The 14,739-nt window shown below is 37.3% G+C and overlaps 1 protein-coding gene across 5 annotated transcripts in view; it reads left to right on the top strand.

Moving 5' to 3' along the window:
* The window catches only part of LOC136862991 (uncharacterized), a 414,724-nt gene that overhangs the window by 352,176 nt on the left and 47,809 nt on the right, over positions 1-14,739 (top strand). For all 5 annotated transcript variants that reach the window (XM_067139297.2, XM_067139298.2, XM_067139300.2 and 2 more), the window contains one exon: positions 4,367-4,515. In XM_067139297.2, the coding sequence (XP_066995398.2) occupies positions 4,367-4,515 (149 nt within the window). The remainder of the gene's footprint in view (positions 1-4,366; positions 4,516-14,739) is intronic.

The following is a 14,739-nucleotide window of genomic DNA, read 5'->3' as shown; positions in this document are numbered from 1 at the left end:
AATCCTTTCCACTGTACGAAAATATAATTATACTTGGAGATTTTAATACAAATCTGCTGACTGCGACAAACGACTCATTACATTTACAAAATATGTTCTTTAGCTTAGACCTGAACATCTTACCTCTAAATGCTACTAACCATCTACATACAGTAAACCGGACGACTCATACATTGATTGACTTGATCATAACTAACAATACTCAGAAAGTTTTAAATCACGGACAGCTTGCAGTGCCAGGTATTTCTACCCATGATCTAATATATGTCTGCTATTCATTAAAAATGCCAAAATATGAAACTAAATATATAACACGCAGGGATATAAAAAATCTGGACAAGGAAAGAATACGACACAAAGCATATTATCTGCCGTGGAACGATATTTTACACATGGATGATATTGACGTAAAAATAAATAAACTATCTGATCTGGTGTTAGAACTGTATGACAGATTTGCTCCCAAGAAAGAGATCCGGGTGACTCGACCACCTTCTCCGGGGTTGACTAGTGAGATTAAATCAGAAATGGCAAAGCGTGACTCATGGTACAGAAGGTTTAAACGAACGGGTAATGCTAATGACTTTGAAAATTGCCGCGTTCTCCTCAACAGGGTTAAACAGTTAATCAAAAACAGTAAATATAAACACATATGTCAAGTATCGAAATGCAAGAACTCGACAGAAATATGGAAACAATTACGAACGATGGGTATAGGTCGAAAGTTATTAAAGCAGGCGCCGAATGTATCCCTTGATGACTTAAATTTACACTTCACGTCGGCCGAATCCACTGTAAGAGCAAATAATAATAATAATAATAATAATAATAATAATAATAATAATAATAATAATAATAATAATAATAATAATAATAATAATTTTCATAACTGTACAAGTAATAATAATCATTTTTATAACAGTAATAATAATAATAATGATAATAATAATAATAATAATAATAATATTCATTTTATGCCAATTCAAGATACATTTGTGTTTAAAGAGGTTGGTATAAATGACGTAAAACGAGTTACGTATTCTCTCAGATCAAATGCTGCTGGACACGATGACATACCTCTGTCTTTCTACAAATATATCATTGGTGCCATCCTGCCGATCGTAACACACATTATTAACTACTGTTTAACCCAAGGAAATTTCCCTCCGGCGTGGAAGGATGCCCTCGTCATCCCAATCCCAAAAAAGGATGGACCCAGTATTCCTTCAGATTACCGACCAGTTTCTATCCTACCACCCCTGTCCAAAGTGCTGGAACGCCTGGTACATGAGCAAATCCTTACGTACTTACATAAATATGCTTTACTCGACTCTTACCAATCAGGCTTTAAGAAAAAACATAGTACCATGACAGCTCTGCTGAAAGTGACAGATGACATTAGATATGCAATGGACAACAAACAAGTGACAATACTTACACTTTTAGATTTCAGTAGCGCATTTGATACTGTCGATCCTAGGTTGCTTCTTTCCAAATTACAGTCCTTAAACTTTAGCCAGAAAGTGCTGGAATTTTTCTATTCTTACCTCACAAACCGCCGGCAGTGTGTGGTTGCAAATAATAATAAATAAACGTGGCGAACAAAAAATGTTGGTGTTCCACAAGGGTCAGTCCGAGGCCCTCTCCTATTCACTTTATATATAAATATCACCCGATCAATTAAGCACTGCAAGTACCATCTTTATGCTGATGATCTGCAAATTTATTACCACACTAGAACTAATAATATACAACAAGCAATATGTAATGTAAACGCTGACCTTGACCAAATTAATAGCTATGCAATTAAAAACCACCTTACCGGGCGAGTTGGCCGTGCGCGTAGAGGCACGCGGCTGTGAGCTTGCATCCGGGAGATAGTAGGTTCGAATCCCACTATCGACAGCCCTGAAAATGGTTTTCCGTGGTTTCCCATTTTCACACCAGGCAAATGCTGGGGCTGTACCTTAATTAAGGCCACGGCCGCTTCCTTCCAACTCCTAGGCCTTTCCTATCCCATCGTCGCCATAAGACCTATCTGTGTCGGTGCGACGTAAAGCCCCTAGCAAAAAAAAAAAAAAAAAACTTAAATTAAACCCCCATAAAACGCAAGCCATTATCATCGGTACATCAAAGAATCTTCACATTTTAAAACAAAATTGCATTTCTCCCGTAACTTTAAATAATACTGTTATACCTTATTGTGAATCAGTTTCTAACCTTGGTGTTATTATAACGGAAACTCTAAACTGGTCAGTGCAAGTTAAGAATATCTGCAAAAAGGTTTATTGTGGCTTGCACCCCTTAAAATGTTTCAGAAATGTATTCCTTCGATCACTAAAAATTCAACTTGTTCGGTCATTATTATTTCCCATTTTTGACTACTGTGATGTAATTCCTACGGATATAACAAAAGAATTAAGCTTGAAACTACAACGCACTCAAAATGCTTGTCTTAGATATGCTATGGATTTACGGTATGACGCTCGAGTTTCTCCCTACTATAAACAATTATCTTGGTTACGACTAGAGGACAGGCGTAAACTACATGCAAATACTCTTGTGTACCAGGTACTTTCGGAAGACATCCCTGATTATCTCTCCAGCAATTTTCGTCACCTTGGTTCTTTACATCTCCATGATACTCGCTCAGTGTCCCTCCTAGAAATTCCTGTCCACCGAACAACCACATACCATCGATCATTTACTATCACCGCTTCGGGATGGTGGAATGCTCTTCCCAAAGACATCAAGGATGCTGCATCAAAAAGTATATTTAAAACTTCCTACCAGCAGTTCCTCGTTAAGTGCTTCCAGCAAGGTACAGTACCTGTATGAGTGGAACGAGTGATTGTGTGTGAAAATGATATGAGATTATTGCACAATAAATTAAATATTGGTTTAATATGATAATTTAAATTTAATTAAAAACATCCATATTGTATTTACGAAGTAGAAGTAGTCTAAAAATAGCTAGTAGTAAGTACAATATTTAATTTAGATCTAGTCTTGCAAGGATACAATTAGTTAAATTTTCATTTAGTATTTTTATTAAGCTTACTAGTATTTTTACATTCGTATTTCTTTCATTGTGTATTGAATATTTTTTTCCCCTCAAACCTGTATTATGTAGGCAGTTACTTTTTCTTTCATTCTTCTTTGCATGTATATATTCATATTTTTGTCTTAAAAATTAGTGTTATTTGTAGTTCTTCGTATTTTAAGTTAATCAATGTCATTGTATGGAATAATAATAATATGTGTGTGGTTAAGTGTAAGAAAGGGCCAAGAGCCCTAACTTCGCCACAGAAAATAAAGGCTTTATCTATCTATCTATCTATCTATCTATCTATCTATCTATCACTTACACGTGGCACACCCTGCCTCACAAGTCATGTATAAAAATCCACATCCCTTTATATAATTTGCAAAATAATATACAATTTAAAACAGAAAATTTCAATACCCAGATCTCTTTGAACATTAATCTTCTTCATAGTCCATTTCTTTACAGGCCTAAATATTAATAATTTTTAAATATTACACACCATTGATTTTTCAAGTCTTTTTCTTGAGGTTTTCCGGAATAAGAAAGCTACGTACAATAATTTGCTTTGCATAAACTCTTCAGTTCTTTAAATGTTTCTTTTGTTTACCCAAAATGATGACAAGACAAAATTTAAATAACATTACATAACAAGGATTTCTGTGGCTTCTCTAATTTCTGTTCACTGCTGTTCATCAATGGTCACATCGGATGTACATCACCAGTCATAATAATAATAATAATAATAATAATAATAATAATAATAATAATAATAATAATAATAATAATAATTCAAGCTTGATACTTGCATTATTTACCCATGGGTGAAAGAATATTGTTTTTAAGTTATATCAGTTTATCACACTTGTGTCAGATGTTATATCGACAGTTTCCCGGAATGTGGGTGAAAAATTCAAGATTAAAGTAGATTTTAGATGACATTCTTGAGTGTTTTCATTCAAACTTTGCTGTTGTTGCATGTTATTGTCTGTCTGACTATATAATTGTGGACTGATGCACATGTTGGTGAGTTCATAAAGGGAGCCATCATCACCACTCTTTGCTTTTCTTCAACAAATTATTATTTTCCACATATCTACCATATATATCCAGGCGGTAAAAGGTGTCATATCTCCTTTATTTGTTTAACCTATTTTGGTAATCCAAAATTTTTAGAGATTATCAGTTGTATCTCTTGTTGACAGAGTGATTCACACTAAAATATCAAAGCAGATATTTGTAATTTCTTTCTTGTGTGTTATAATATACCTTGAACATCAGTAGCTGTGCCAATAACAATAATGAACTGTGTATTTTTAGGATGAAGTTTGATTCTACTGTGCATCCGTATTTGGATTGGCAGGAGACTGGAATGATTGAAAAGAATACAGAGATGGAGTCTAGCTTACAGAAGGATGCTCTGGCTCTTAAATATCTTAGTGATGATCAGATAAATGCTGCATATTCAGGTAAGATACATTCTTGGAAAGTTCATCTTTTAACTAGTAAACTCAAAAGCTTGGTGTGAAAAACTCACAGAAGTAATTTCTACTTGAATATCTATGTAGCGAAATAAGATTAGTTTTGTGGTATCCCTTAATGTGAAATTGTTTTATTGAATGGCTAAGAAGTTTGAATCTCTAAATACACATCAGGCTTTCAAACAGCACATTTCCTGAATGCGATTGTATATTTTTAATATCCATTTAATGCACTCTTAGATTTTATTTCACAGGTTTTTATGAAGATTTGTAGGCAAATACTTTTCAGAAAATGGGCTGTCTAACATCCAGAATACAGTATGTCATGCATGAGACATAGTAACATCATGGGAATCAGCAGATGTATGCTTTGGTTGGTACTCAATTTGGCTACCATAACAAAATCTCAGGCGACATAATGGATTTTGAAGAAACAAGTTGCAGCAAGTGAAAGGAACTAGTAACTATTAATACAGTCACGTAACATTTCAAACAATTTCCTGTAAACCAATTTTTTTTTTCATATATATTTATTTTTACACAAGATAATTGACTATAATTTTTATCAGAGTTTACCTATGAATATTTGGTTTTGGCTTTATTAGAACATTGAACAGAGAATCGATTATTCAGCCTTAAATTATGTCCAAGGAAAATGTTACTACAGTAGAAGTTTGCTATAGCGAGTACAGCATATAAAGAGAATCCCATTATAACCATAGTTTTGTCTGTTCTTTTGAAATTTCTATATTAAACTGTGTATTATCCTTCGGTTACAGCGAGAGCCCTATCAATGACGCATCCATTATTACGAGCCGATTAAGCGTGCACGATTTTTCCATTACCAAATATATTGCATGTGATCGATCATCTTCGGTATCGTTTTCTTGCTATGTCCACTAGCGAACTCTCTTTTTGACATTCAGAGGCGATGTCAGAGTCTGTTAGTAATAACTGTCGATTGCTGTTCTCTAAAAGAAAATAGAAAATTCAAAATGAAAGAGGATAACACATTTTCATAATAAATGCATAAATAACGTGGCCGATAGCAGTTGTTAACCCATTAGAAATAAAGGGTGAAATAAGCAATGGCTTAATTTTAATGTCATATACTGAAATTAAGTAAGAATGTGATACCCCTTGAGATGTCGCAGAGTACATCAATGATTTCAGAGGATAGTTCATATTTTCTCATGTCTAGGTAAATTTCAGAAAGGCTGTTCCCATGTTAATTTGTTGTGAGGTGGTTATTATTTCTATATGTTTGCTTGATATATGTTTTCATGAAACATTTACGGTTAGGTTAGGTGAAGCTGTTTGAAGAAGAAAACTGGAACATTTGCCATAGAGGCCTCTGGAGTGATACTATAATTTTTTCAGAATGAAATTAAACATACCGGTACACTTTCATGTAGTATCGGATTTTGAAAAATAACAAACGAGTAAGCCATAGTATGGATATCATCTGCGAAAATGCAAGTTTTGAATAAACTGATTACCATTTCATAATGATTTTAATGTGTATGCGGTTTTTTTTCCCCCAACTTTTACGAAAAATCTTATGCAGTATAATGATAATCCGTTACAGCGAGTACATTTTTCGCCGTTATGAATTCTTGCTACAACGGACTTCTACTGTACTTGTTGTCCGGCTCTATGGCTAAATGGTTAGCGTGCTGGCCTTTGGTCACAGGAGTCCTGGGTTCGATTCCCGACGAGGTCGGAAATTTTAACTGTAATTGGTTAATTTCGCTGACACGGGGGCTGGGTGTATGTGTCGTCTTCATCATTTCATCCTCATCACGACGTGCAGGTTGCTTACGGGAGTCAAATTAAAATACCTCATCTGGCAAGCCGAACTTGTCCTCGGACACTCCCGGCACTAAAAGCCATACGCCATTTCATTCACTGTACTTGTTTCAGGCCTCCTATAATTTATGATACTTTTATTTTTGTTACTTTTCCATTGATATTCCCATAGTTCTCAGTAATTAGTGTGTTGGAGAAAAGGTATATGCCGGCCCTGTCGTGTAGAGGTAGCATGCCTGCCTCTTACCCGGAGACCTTGGTTTTGATTCCCTTTCAGATCATGGATTTTTACCTAGATCTGAGGGCTGATTTGAGGTCTACTCAGCCCATGTGTTTACAATTGAGGAGCAGTCTGGCGATGAGATGGCGGCCCCGGTCTAGAAAGCCAAGGATAATGTCAGAGAGGATTCGTCGTGCTATGTACATGACACCTCGTAATCTGCAAGCCTTCAGGCTAAGCAGCGGTCGCTTGGTAGGTCATGGCTCTTCGGGGCTGTTGCGCCATGGGGTTTGGTTTTGATTTTTAGTAAAGCTATATGCTCAGTAGTATATAAAATTCATTTCTGAACTCAGCGACAACATAGTCAGTGTGAAATGGTGTTTTTACTCTTTTAATTGCCATTAAGAGTAAGAAAATAATTTTGTTTCAATTATTATACACTAGTCATTAATAAATTTCGTTTATTGACACAGTGAGAGTTCGGTGAGAATACAAAGTGTGCAATATTTAAATCGTTCATAAAAATAAATTAGATCTGTCCGCTTATAGCATTAATCTTAATAACAAGTTACAAATTGCAAATGCCTATAGACGCAGTCTATTTTGTTGCCTTGAACCAGTACCATGCAAGGACTAAATATTGATTTTAGACCAGAAGGAAAAACATACAAAAGTGTAAGAATGGTACAGAAGGCTTAGGAATTGGTCTCTTATAATGAAATAGCTCAGCTATTTTGTAAATAAGAGAAAAACACCAAACATCAATTCTGTATGAATTTACCTATGTTAATTATGTAATATTGAATCACCGCATTTGGGTGTATAATCCGTTACCTATGTGATGGTGTTTGCTAAGCAATGATATAAACATGGGAAAGTTCATTCAGCTCTGAGTACAACCGTTGCATTATGTTTTGCTGACCAGTCAAAGCCATACTGTGACTAAACTAGTTTCTACAGGCTTTGTTCCGGATCTTTTGCCAAATGTGTTGTAGCTGTAAGATGCCATCAGGGAGGTGATCTTCGTTGATCACGGTGCTGTAGTGCCTTACTGTTCGGAGCACTTATAGAACCTCAGGAAATCTGACGTCTTGGAGAGGTTCTTTCAACCAAGGAAACAAGTCAAAGTCACAAGAACTCATGTCAGGGCAATATGGAGGATGTTCCAAGACTTCCCAGTGCCTCTTGTATAACACGGTAGTCACTGCTTCCTCCACATGGTAACGTGCTTTGTCATGCAAGATGCAAGGTAGATTATCCCTCAAGAAATATGGACATTTCCACTGCATAACTGAACCTAAGTGGTGCTCAAGAAAAAACAGCCATAGTACGTTAGGTTGAAAGTTCCACGTTCGGGTACAGCATAACTAATGATGACACCTTTGGTATTGTATGTCACTGTCGACATGACCCTCACCCTACTGGGTTCCCATTGAATTTTCTTTGGATGCAGCGATCCTAGGTGGCACCATTCATTTGATTGCTGCTTTAGTTCAGACTCATACACTCATGTCCACGTTTCAACATTGGCTGCATATCTGGGTCTGATATCTGATGAAAAGGGCACTAACTACGGCGTACCGGTGCCATTTCTGTATGTCTGTCTGTGAAGCAGTGGTGTGCACTAAACCCCGTCTACCCCAGCGCTGCTTGGGTAAATAACTTTGTATTTATATTTTCTTATTATTCCTTAGAATGCTTTTTATAAAGTTTAAAAACTGCTAATATCTAAGCAAAGTACAGCTGTCTCGACGATCCGCTCACATTACCGCAGTTCAGCTTCTCCATCAAGCTGGGTTTCCTTGCTGGCACGTAAGAGAGCTACCCAAGCAAAATTTAAGTCGCTTGGATGACACGTGCACCTGAGGCTTCTTTGTCCTTCCCCAGACAGCAATTTATGGTGACAGGCCAGCTAGCTTAAGTAGGGCCTGTTAGATGTAATATTTGACATTTGAAGTGTTCAGCACCACACACTAGAGGCTACAATAAAATATCAACAAATTAACAGTATAGCCACTTATACATCATCTTACTAATAAAAATAGAGCCTGTTTATGAAATCAATTGTAATTTAAAAGAATATAAATTTATTTTTGGATTTCGTCATGTTTAAATTTTTTCGAGCAATTCATTGATGGCACGTGTACAGTAAATATTGCAGAAAAATATTTAGGTTGCCCAACATGAACACAGAGCTAAGCGAATGTTGTATTTGGTTGTCTGTAATGGTGGTATATAGTGAATTTTTGTAGTGTTCCTCTTGGATTACAGGTGAAGTTTTCATGAGTTCTGTGCCATTATTCATGAATATAACATGTGATATGCATCGTGACACTGTAGAATAAGTTATGATTGTGTCGTCACTGCCATGAATATGACTTTGGAAATATGTGCGAGTGTGTAGTGGAAAATATTCTTGAAAGGCCTTTCGCATGTAGATCTTTCCACAAAAAATGCAGCCTTATAAAAGATTTATCAGGCTTAACAAAATGAGTAAAAAGTTTCACTAGGCACTACACTGCTTCTTTGTATGAAAAATATGTTTAGTTGACAGGATGCACCAAAGTGAACGCTCTGTTCTATTAGTCTTGCCTTATTTTTGGTAAAGACAGAAACACAAGGTGGACTAAAACTGGGTATATTAATCTGGGAAATTTGACCAGTGCAGCTGTATCTCATGAAGAGTCTATAGGACACATCAGAGTATCTTATCTCGTAGCATCATTTGGTAAAGTTAGGGTGGACACACAACTAGATGACCAGCTCAAACAGGGAATCATATTTCATAACGAGAGGGTAAAACAAAACAGAAAACTCATGAAAAGTTTTGTTAATATTGTGTGCTTTTTATGTAAGCAAGAACTTTCTGTCCGAGGGCATGACGTGTGTGAAACCTCAGTTAATAGGGGTCACTACATCGAGCTGTTAAAATACGCTGCAGAATATGATGCTCTCATGAAAACCCACCTGGAGACATCCACAGTTTTTAGGGGTGTATCAAATAGAATTCAGAATGATTTAATTGATGCAGTGGCAAACTCGTTGCTGGAAGAGATAAAATCTGAATTGAAAGAAGCAAAGTTTGTTTCAGTTTTAGTGGGCGAGACGACTGATGTTCCCAACACTGCACAACTCTCCGTTGTTCTACATTATGTTTACAATGGGGAAACAAAGGAAAGATTTGTCGGGTACAGTGACATCAGTGAAAACAGAACAGCTTTAGGCATTTCAGAAATCGTAAGACAATATTTGACTGAGTTTGACATAACAAGTTAATTGCGCAGCCTTACGATGGAACTGCTTCAATGGCTGGGCATATGAATGGAGTGCAGGCTTTAATTAAAAGAACACATCCTCAGGCTTTTATTCATGCTATGCACACTGCTTAAAACTTGTTTTGTTGCATACAGTTAACAACTTGTCTGAATGCAAAATATTTTTTAGCACTCTTAATGGTATTGCTGCTTTCTTACCACGTTCACCTAAATGGGCTAAATTCCTGCTGGAAGAATATTTGCAGAGAAGACTTACTAGTGTTTCACCTGTTAGGTGGAACTATACAAAGAGGTTAGTGAGCACCATCTTCATTCACAGAAGTGATTTGTGTGAAGTTTTTAACTCGGTGCTAGCAAATTCCCTCAAAATTGAGAATGAAGTTTTAGCTCCAGTGAAAGCTTACCTTCTCACACTGAATGATTTCACATTTTGTTTTCTCCTTAGGACATTTGACAAAATATTTGCTTCCACTGATGTTATGAACATTAAACATTAAAACAAGAATAATCTTGTAATCCACTGATGTTTTCGACAATATCCTCCAGACAAAAGGCATAATTTTCTGCTGGAGAAAAGTTCATGAAATTTGGAAACCATTTATTTGTTAAATTTACTGTAAAGTATTTGATAATGTTGACAGTCACCTCGAAATGCATTTTCAGGATTATGGGAAATTGAACTTCTTAGGATATCTGCGGGGAAAGAAGTGGTTCATGGTGTGGGTTACTGTAGTCGCGTCCTAGTAGAAAGTAGTACTGGCTGAGTCAGCTAAGAGGATGAATCTGGATGTGCTAGGAGTAAGTGATATTCGGGTAAGTGGAGATAACAGGGAAGAGATAGGAGATTATAAAGTGTACCATGGGCAACAGCTGAGTGGCCGAAGAAGTGGTCCTGAGAGTTGGGATACCAGTTGCTATGGAATGGGAGTGGGCATCTCGGATATATTCTGAGTCATGGCCCTCCTTGTGCTCAGGTAGCTAGGACTATACAATCCACCTATGGGAGTAACAAGAGTCCCACTCCCATTTGACAGGCGAGGGACTCCTTGGAAACAACTTGGCGAACGAAATGGAATTCGATGGGGAGCTATCACTATTAATGGGGCTTATGGAAGAAAGAAAGTAGAACTGGCTGAGTCAGCTAAGAGGATGAATCTGGATGTGCTAGCAGTAAGTGATATTCGGGTAAGGGGAGATAATGGGGAACAGATAGGAGATTATAAAGTGTACTTGACGGGTGTTAGAAATGGAAGGGCAGAGTATGGGTTAGGGCTGTTTATCAGGAATACCATTGCACGCTACATAGTTTCTATTAGGCACATAAAAGAGCGAATGATGTGGGTACATTTGTCAGTTGGAGGAATTAGGACGAGAATTGTCTCAGTGTATTCACCGTGTGAGGATGAAGTTGACAAGTTTTATGAAGCATTGCGTGACATCGTGGTCAGGGTCAACAGCAAGGATAGAATAGTGCTAATGGGTGATTTCAATGCGAGAGTTGGAAATAGAACTGAAAGATACGAAAGTGTGATTGGTAAATGTGGGAAAGATATGGAAGCTAATGGGAATGGGAAGCGTTTGCTGCACTTCTGTGCTAGTATGGGTTTAGCAGTTACGAATATATTCTTCAAGCATAAGGCTATTCACCGCTACACATGGAAGGCTAGGGCTACCAGATCCATAATAGACAATATCTTAACCAACTTCGAATTCAGGAAATCTGTTAGGAATGTCCGAGTTTTCTGGGGATTTTTCGATGATACAGACCACTATCTGATCTGTAGTGAACTAAGTATCTCTAGGCCTAGGGTAGAGAAAGTGAAATTTGTCTGCAAACGAATAAAGGTAGAAAATCTCCAGGACGAGCAAATTAGACGGAAGTACATGGATACGATTAGTGAGAAGTTTCGAACAGTAGACAGTAAGCAGGTTCAGGATATAGAAAAAGAATGGGTGGTGTACAGGAATGCTGTAGTAGGAACAGCAAGGGAATGCCTAGGAACAACTGTGTGTAAAGATGGGAAAAGGCAAATATCTTGGTGGAATGAGGAAGTGAGAGCAGCTTGTAAACATAAAAAGGCGGCTTATCAGAAATGACTCCAAACATGGGCCGTGGCAGACAGGGATTTGTACGTAGATGAATGAAACAGAGCAAAACAAATAGTTGTTTAATCCAAAAAGAAGTTATGGGAAGATTTTGGTAATAATTTTGAAAGGCTAGGTCAAGCAGCAGGGAAATTTTTCTGGACAGTATTAAAGAATCTTAGGAAGGGAGGGAAAAAGGAAATGAACAGTGTTTTGAGTAATTCAGGTGAACTCATAATAGATCCCAGGGAATCACTGGAGAGGTGGAGGGAATATTTTGAACATCTTATCAACGTGAAAGGTAATCTTCCTGGTGGTGTTGCGAACAGCTAGGCTCATGGGGAGGAGGAAAATGATGGTGAAATTACGCTTGAGGAAGTGGAAAGGATGGTAAATAAACTCCATTGTCATAAAGCAGCAGGAATAGATGAAATTAGACCTGAAGTGGTGAAGTATAATGGGAAAGCAGGGATGGAATGGCTTCATAGAGTATTAAGATTAGCATGGAGTGTTGGTAAGGTACCTTCAGATTGGACAAAAGCAGTAATTGCACCTATCTATAAGCAAGGGAACAGCAAGGATTGCAACAACTATCAAGGTATCTCATTGATTAGTATACCAGGCATAGTATTCACTGGCATCTTGGAAGGGAGGCTGCGATCAGTGGTTGAGAGGAAGTTGGATGAAAATCAGTGTGGTTTCAGACCACAGAGAGACTGTCATGATCAGATTTTCAGTATATGCCAGGTAATTGAAAAATGCTACGAGAGGAATAGGCAGTTGTGTTTATGTTTCGTTGATCTAGAGAAAGCATATGACAGGGTACCGAGGGAAAAGATGTTCGCCATATTGGGGGACTATGGAATTAAAGGTAGATTATTAAAATCAGTCAAAGGCATTTATGTTGATAATTGGGCTTCAGTGAGAATAATAGATAGTAGAATGAGTTCTTAGTTCAGGGTACCTACAGGGGTTAGTCAAGGCTGTAATCTTTCACCTTTGTTGTTCGTAATTTACATGGATCATCTGTTGAAAGGTATAAAATGGCAGATGTAGTAAGCAGTCTGGCCTATGCTGACGACTTGGTCTTAATGGCAGATTGTGCCAAAAGCCTGCAGTCTAATATCTTGGAACTTGAAAATAGGTGCAATGAGTATTGTATGAAAATTAGCCTCTCGAAGACTAAATTGATGTCAGTAGGTAAGAAATTAAACAGAATTGAATGTCAGATTGGTGATACAAAGCTAGTATAGGTCGATAATTTCAAGTATTTAGGTTGTATGTTCTCCTAGGATGGTAATATAGTAAGTGAGATTGAATCAAGCTGTAGTAAAGCTAATGCAGTGAGCTGGCAGTTGCAATCAACAGTATTCTGTAAGAAGGAAGTCAGCTCCCAGACGAAACTATCTTTACATCGGTCTGTTTTCAGACCAACTTTGCTTTACGGGAGCGAAAGCTGGGTGGACTCAGGATATCTTATTCATAAGTTAGAAGTAACAGACATGAAAGTAGCGTGAATGATTGCTGGTACGAACAGGTGGGAACAATGACAGGAGGGTACTTGGAATGAGGAGATAAAGGCTAATTTAGGAATGAACTCGATGGATGAAGCTGTACACATAAACCGGCTTCGGTGGTGGGGTCATGTGAGACGAATGGAGGAGGATAGATTACCCAGGAGAATAATGGACTCTGTTATGGAGGGTAGGAGAAATAGAGGTAGACGAAGACGACGATGGTTAGACTCGGTTTCTAACGATTTAAAGATAAGAGGTATAGAACTAAATGAGGCTACAGCACTAGTTGCAAATAGAGGATTGTGGCGACGTTTAGTAAATTCACAGAGGCTTGCAGACTGAACGCTGAAAGGCATAACAGTCTATAATAATGTATGTAATATCCCTCAATCTGAAATTTCTAGTCTTCTAAATTCATCTCTTCTCCATTTCGATGAAATTAGGTTGCGAAACTAACTAAGGGTGTTCTACAGTATCGAGGAGTTTAATGAAAACAGTCCATTTGCATTAATGAGCCTCTTTTCAGAACGATCATTAATTTGTTGTTTCCCACAACTTTCTAGGTTAATTGTGATCATTTGTACCATACCAGAGTCTACTGCATCGGTGGAAAGGACCTTCTCACCTTTAAAAAATAAAAACCTACTCAAGGAACAGAATGGGAGAAAAAAGACTTTCAAGCTTGGCACTGCTTTCCACCGAAGCAGCATTACTGGAAGACGTTCGCCAGAAAGATTCATTTGTTGAAAGAACTGTTCGCTACTTTGCTACGCAGGAGAGAAGAATGGAGTTCACCTTTAAATGAGGATGTTAACATTGTCGACATGATTCAGGACAGATCACTCTGTCACTAAGCAACATGAAGTTAATAATCTCGTTATTTACTGCTCACTACTTTAGTGGCCAAAACGGTTGGCAGAATGGCAAAATTAATTTTATTTATTTATTTATTTATTTATTTATTTATTTATTTATTTATTTATTTATTTATTTATTTATTTATTTATTTATTTCCATTTAGTTATCAAGTGAGTTCATAAAATTGTAATGTTTACTTTAGAGAGTGTAGTGAGCTACGATTGCTTATATTTAAAAAACATTTTTGCAGCTGGGGTAGCGAATATGTTCACCGCACGCTACTGCTGTGAAGTGGTGGGGAACGGAACGTATTGCAATTTCCCTTAGGTTAAGAAGGTTCTCCACTACATGCCACACCATTTGACGAGTAACCTCAACTTCTAAGGATAATTCTTGGGCAGTCCACTGGTGTTCTACGGAAATGAGATATTGCACTATTTCTTCCTGG

The sequence above is a fragment of the Anabrus simplex genome, chromosome 2, assembly GCF_040414725.1.
Source record: "Anabrus simplex isolate iqAnaSimp1 chromosome 2, ASM4041472v1, whole genome shotgun sequence".
NCBI classification, from domain to species: Eukaryota; Metazoa; Arthropoda; class Insecta; order Orthoptera; family Tettigoniidae; genus Anabrus; species Anabrus simplex.
This window is presented reverse-complemented; position numbering and strand designations above follow the sequence as displayed.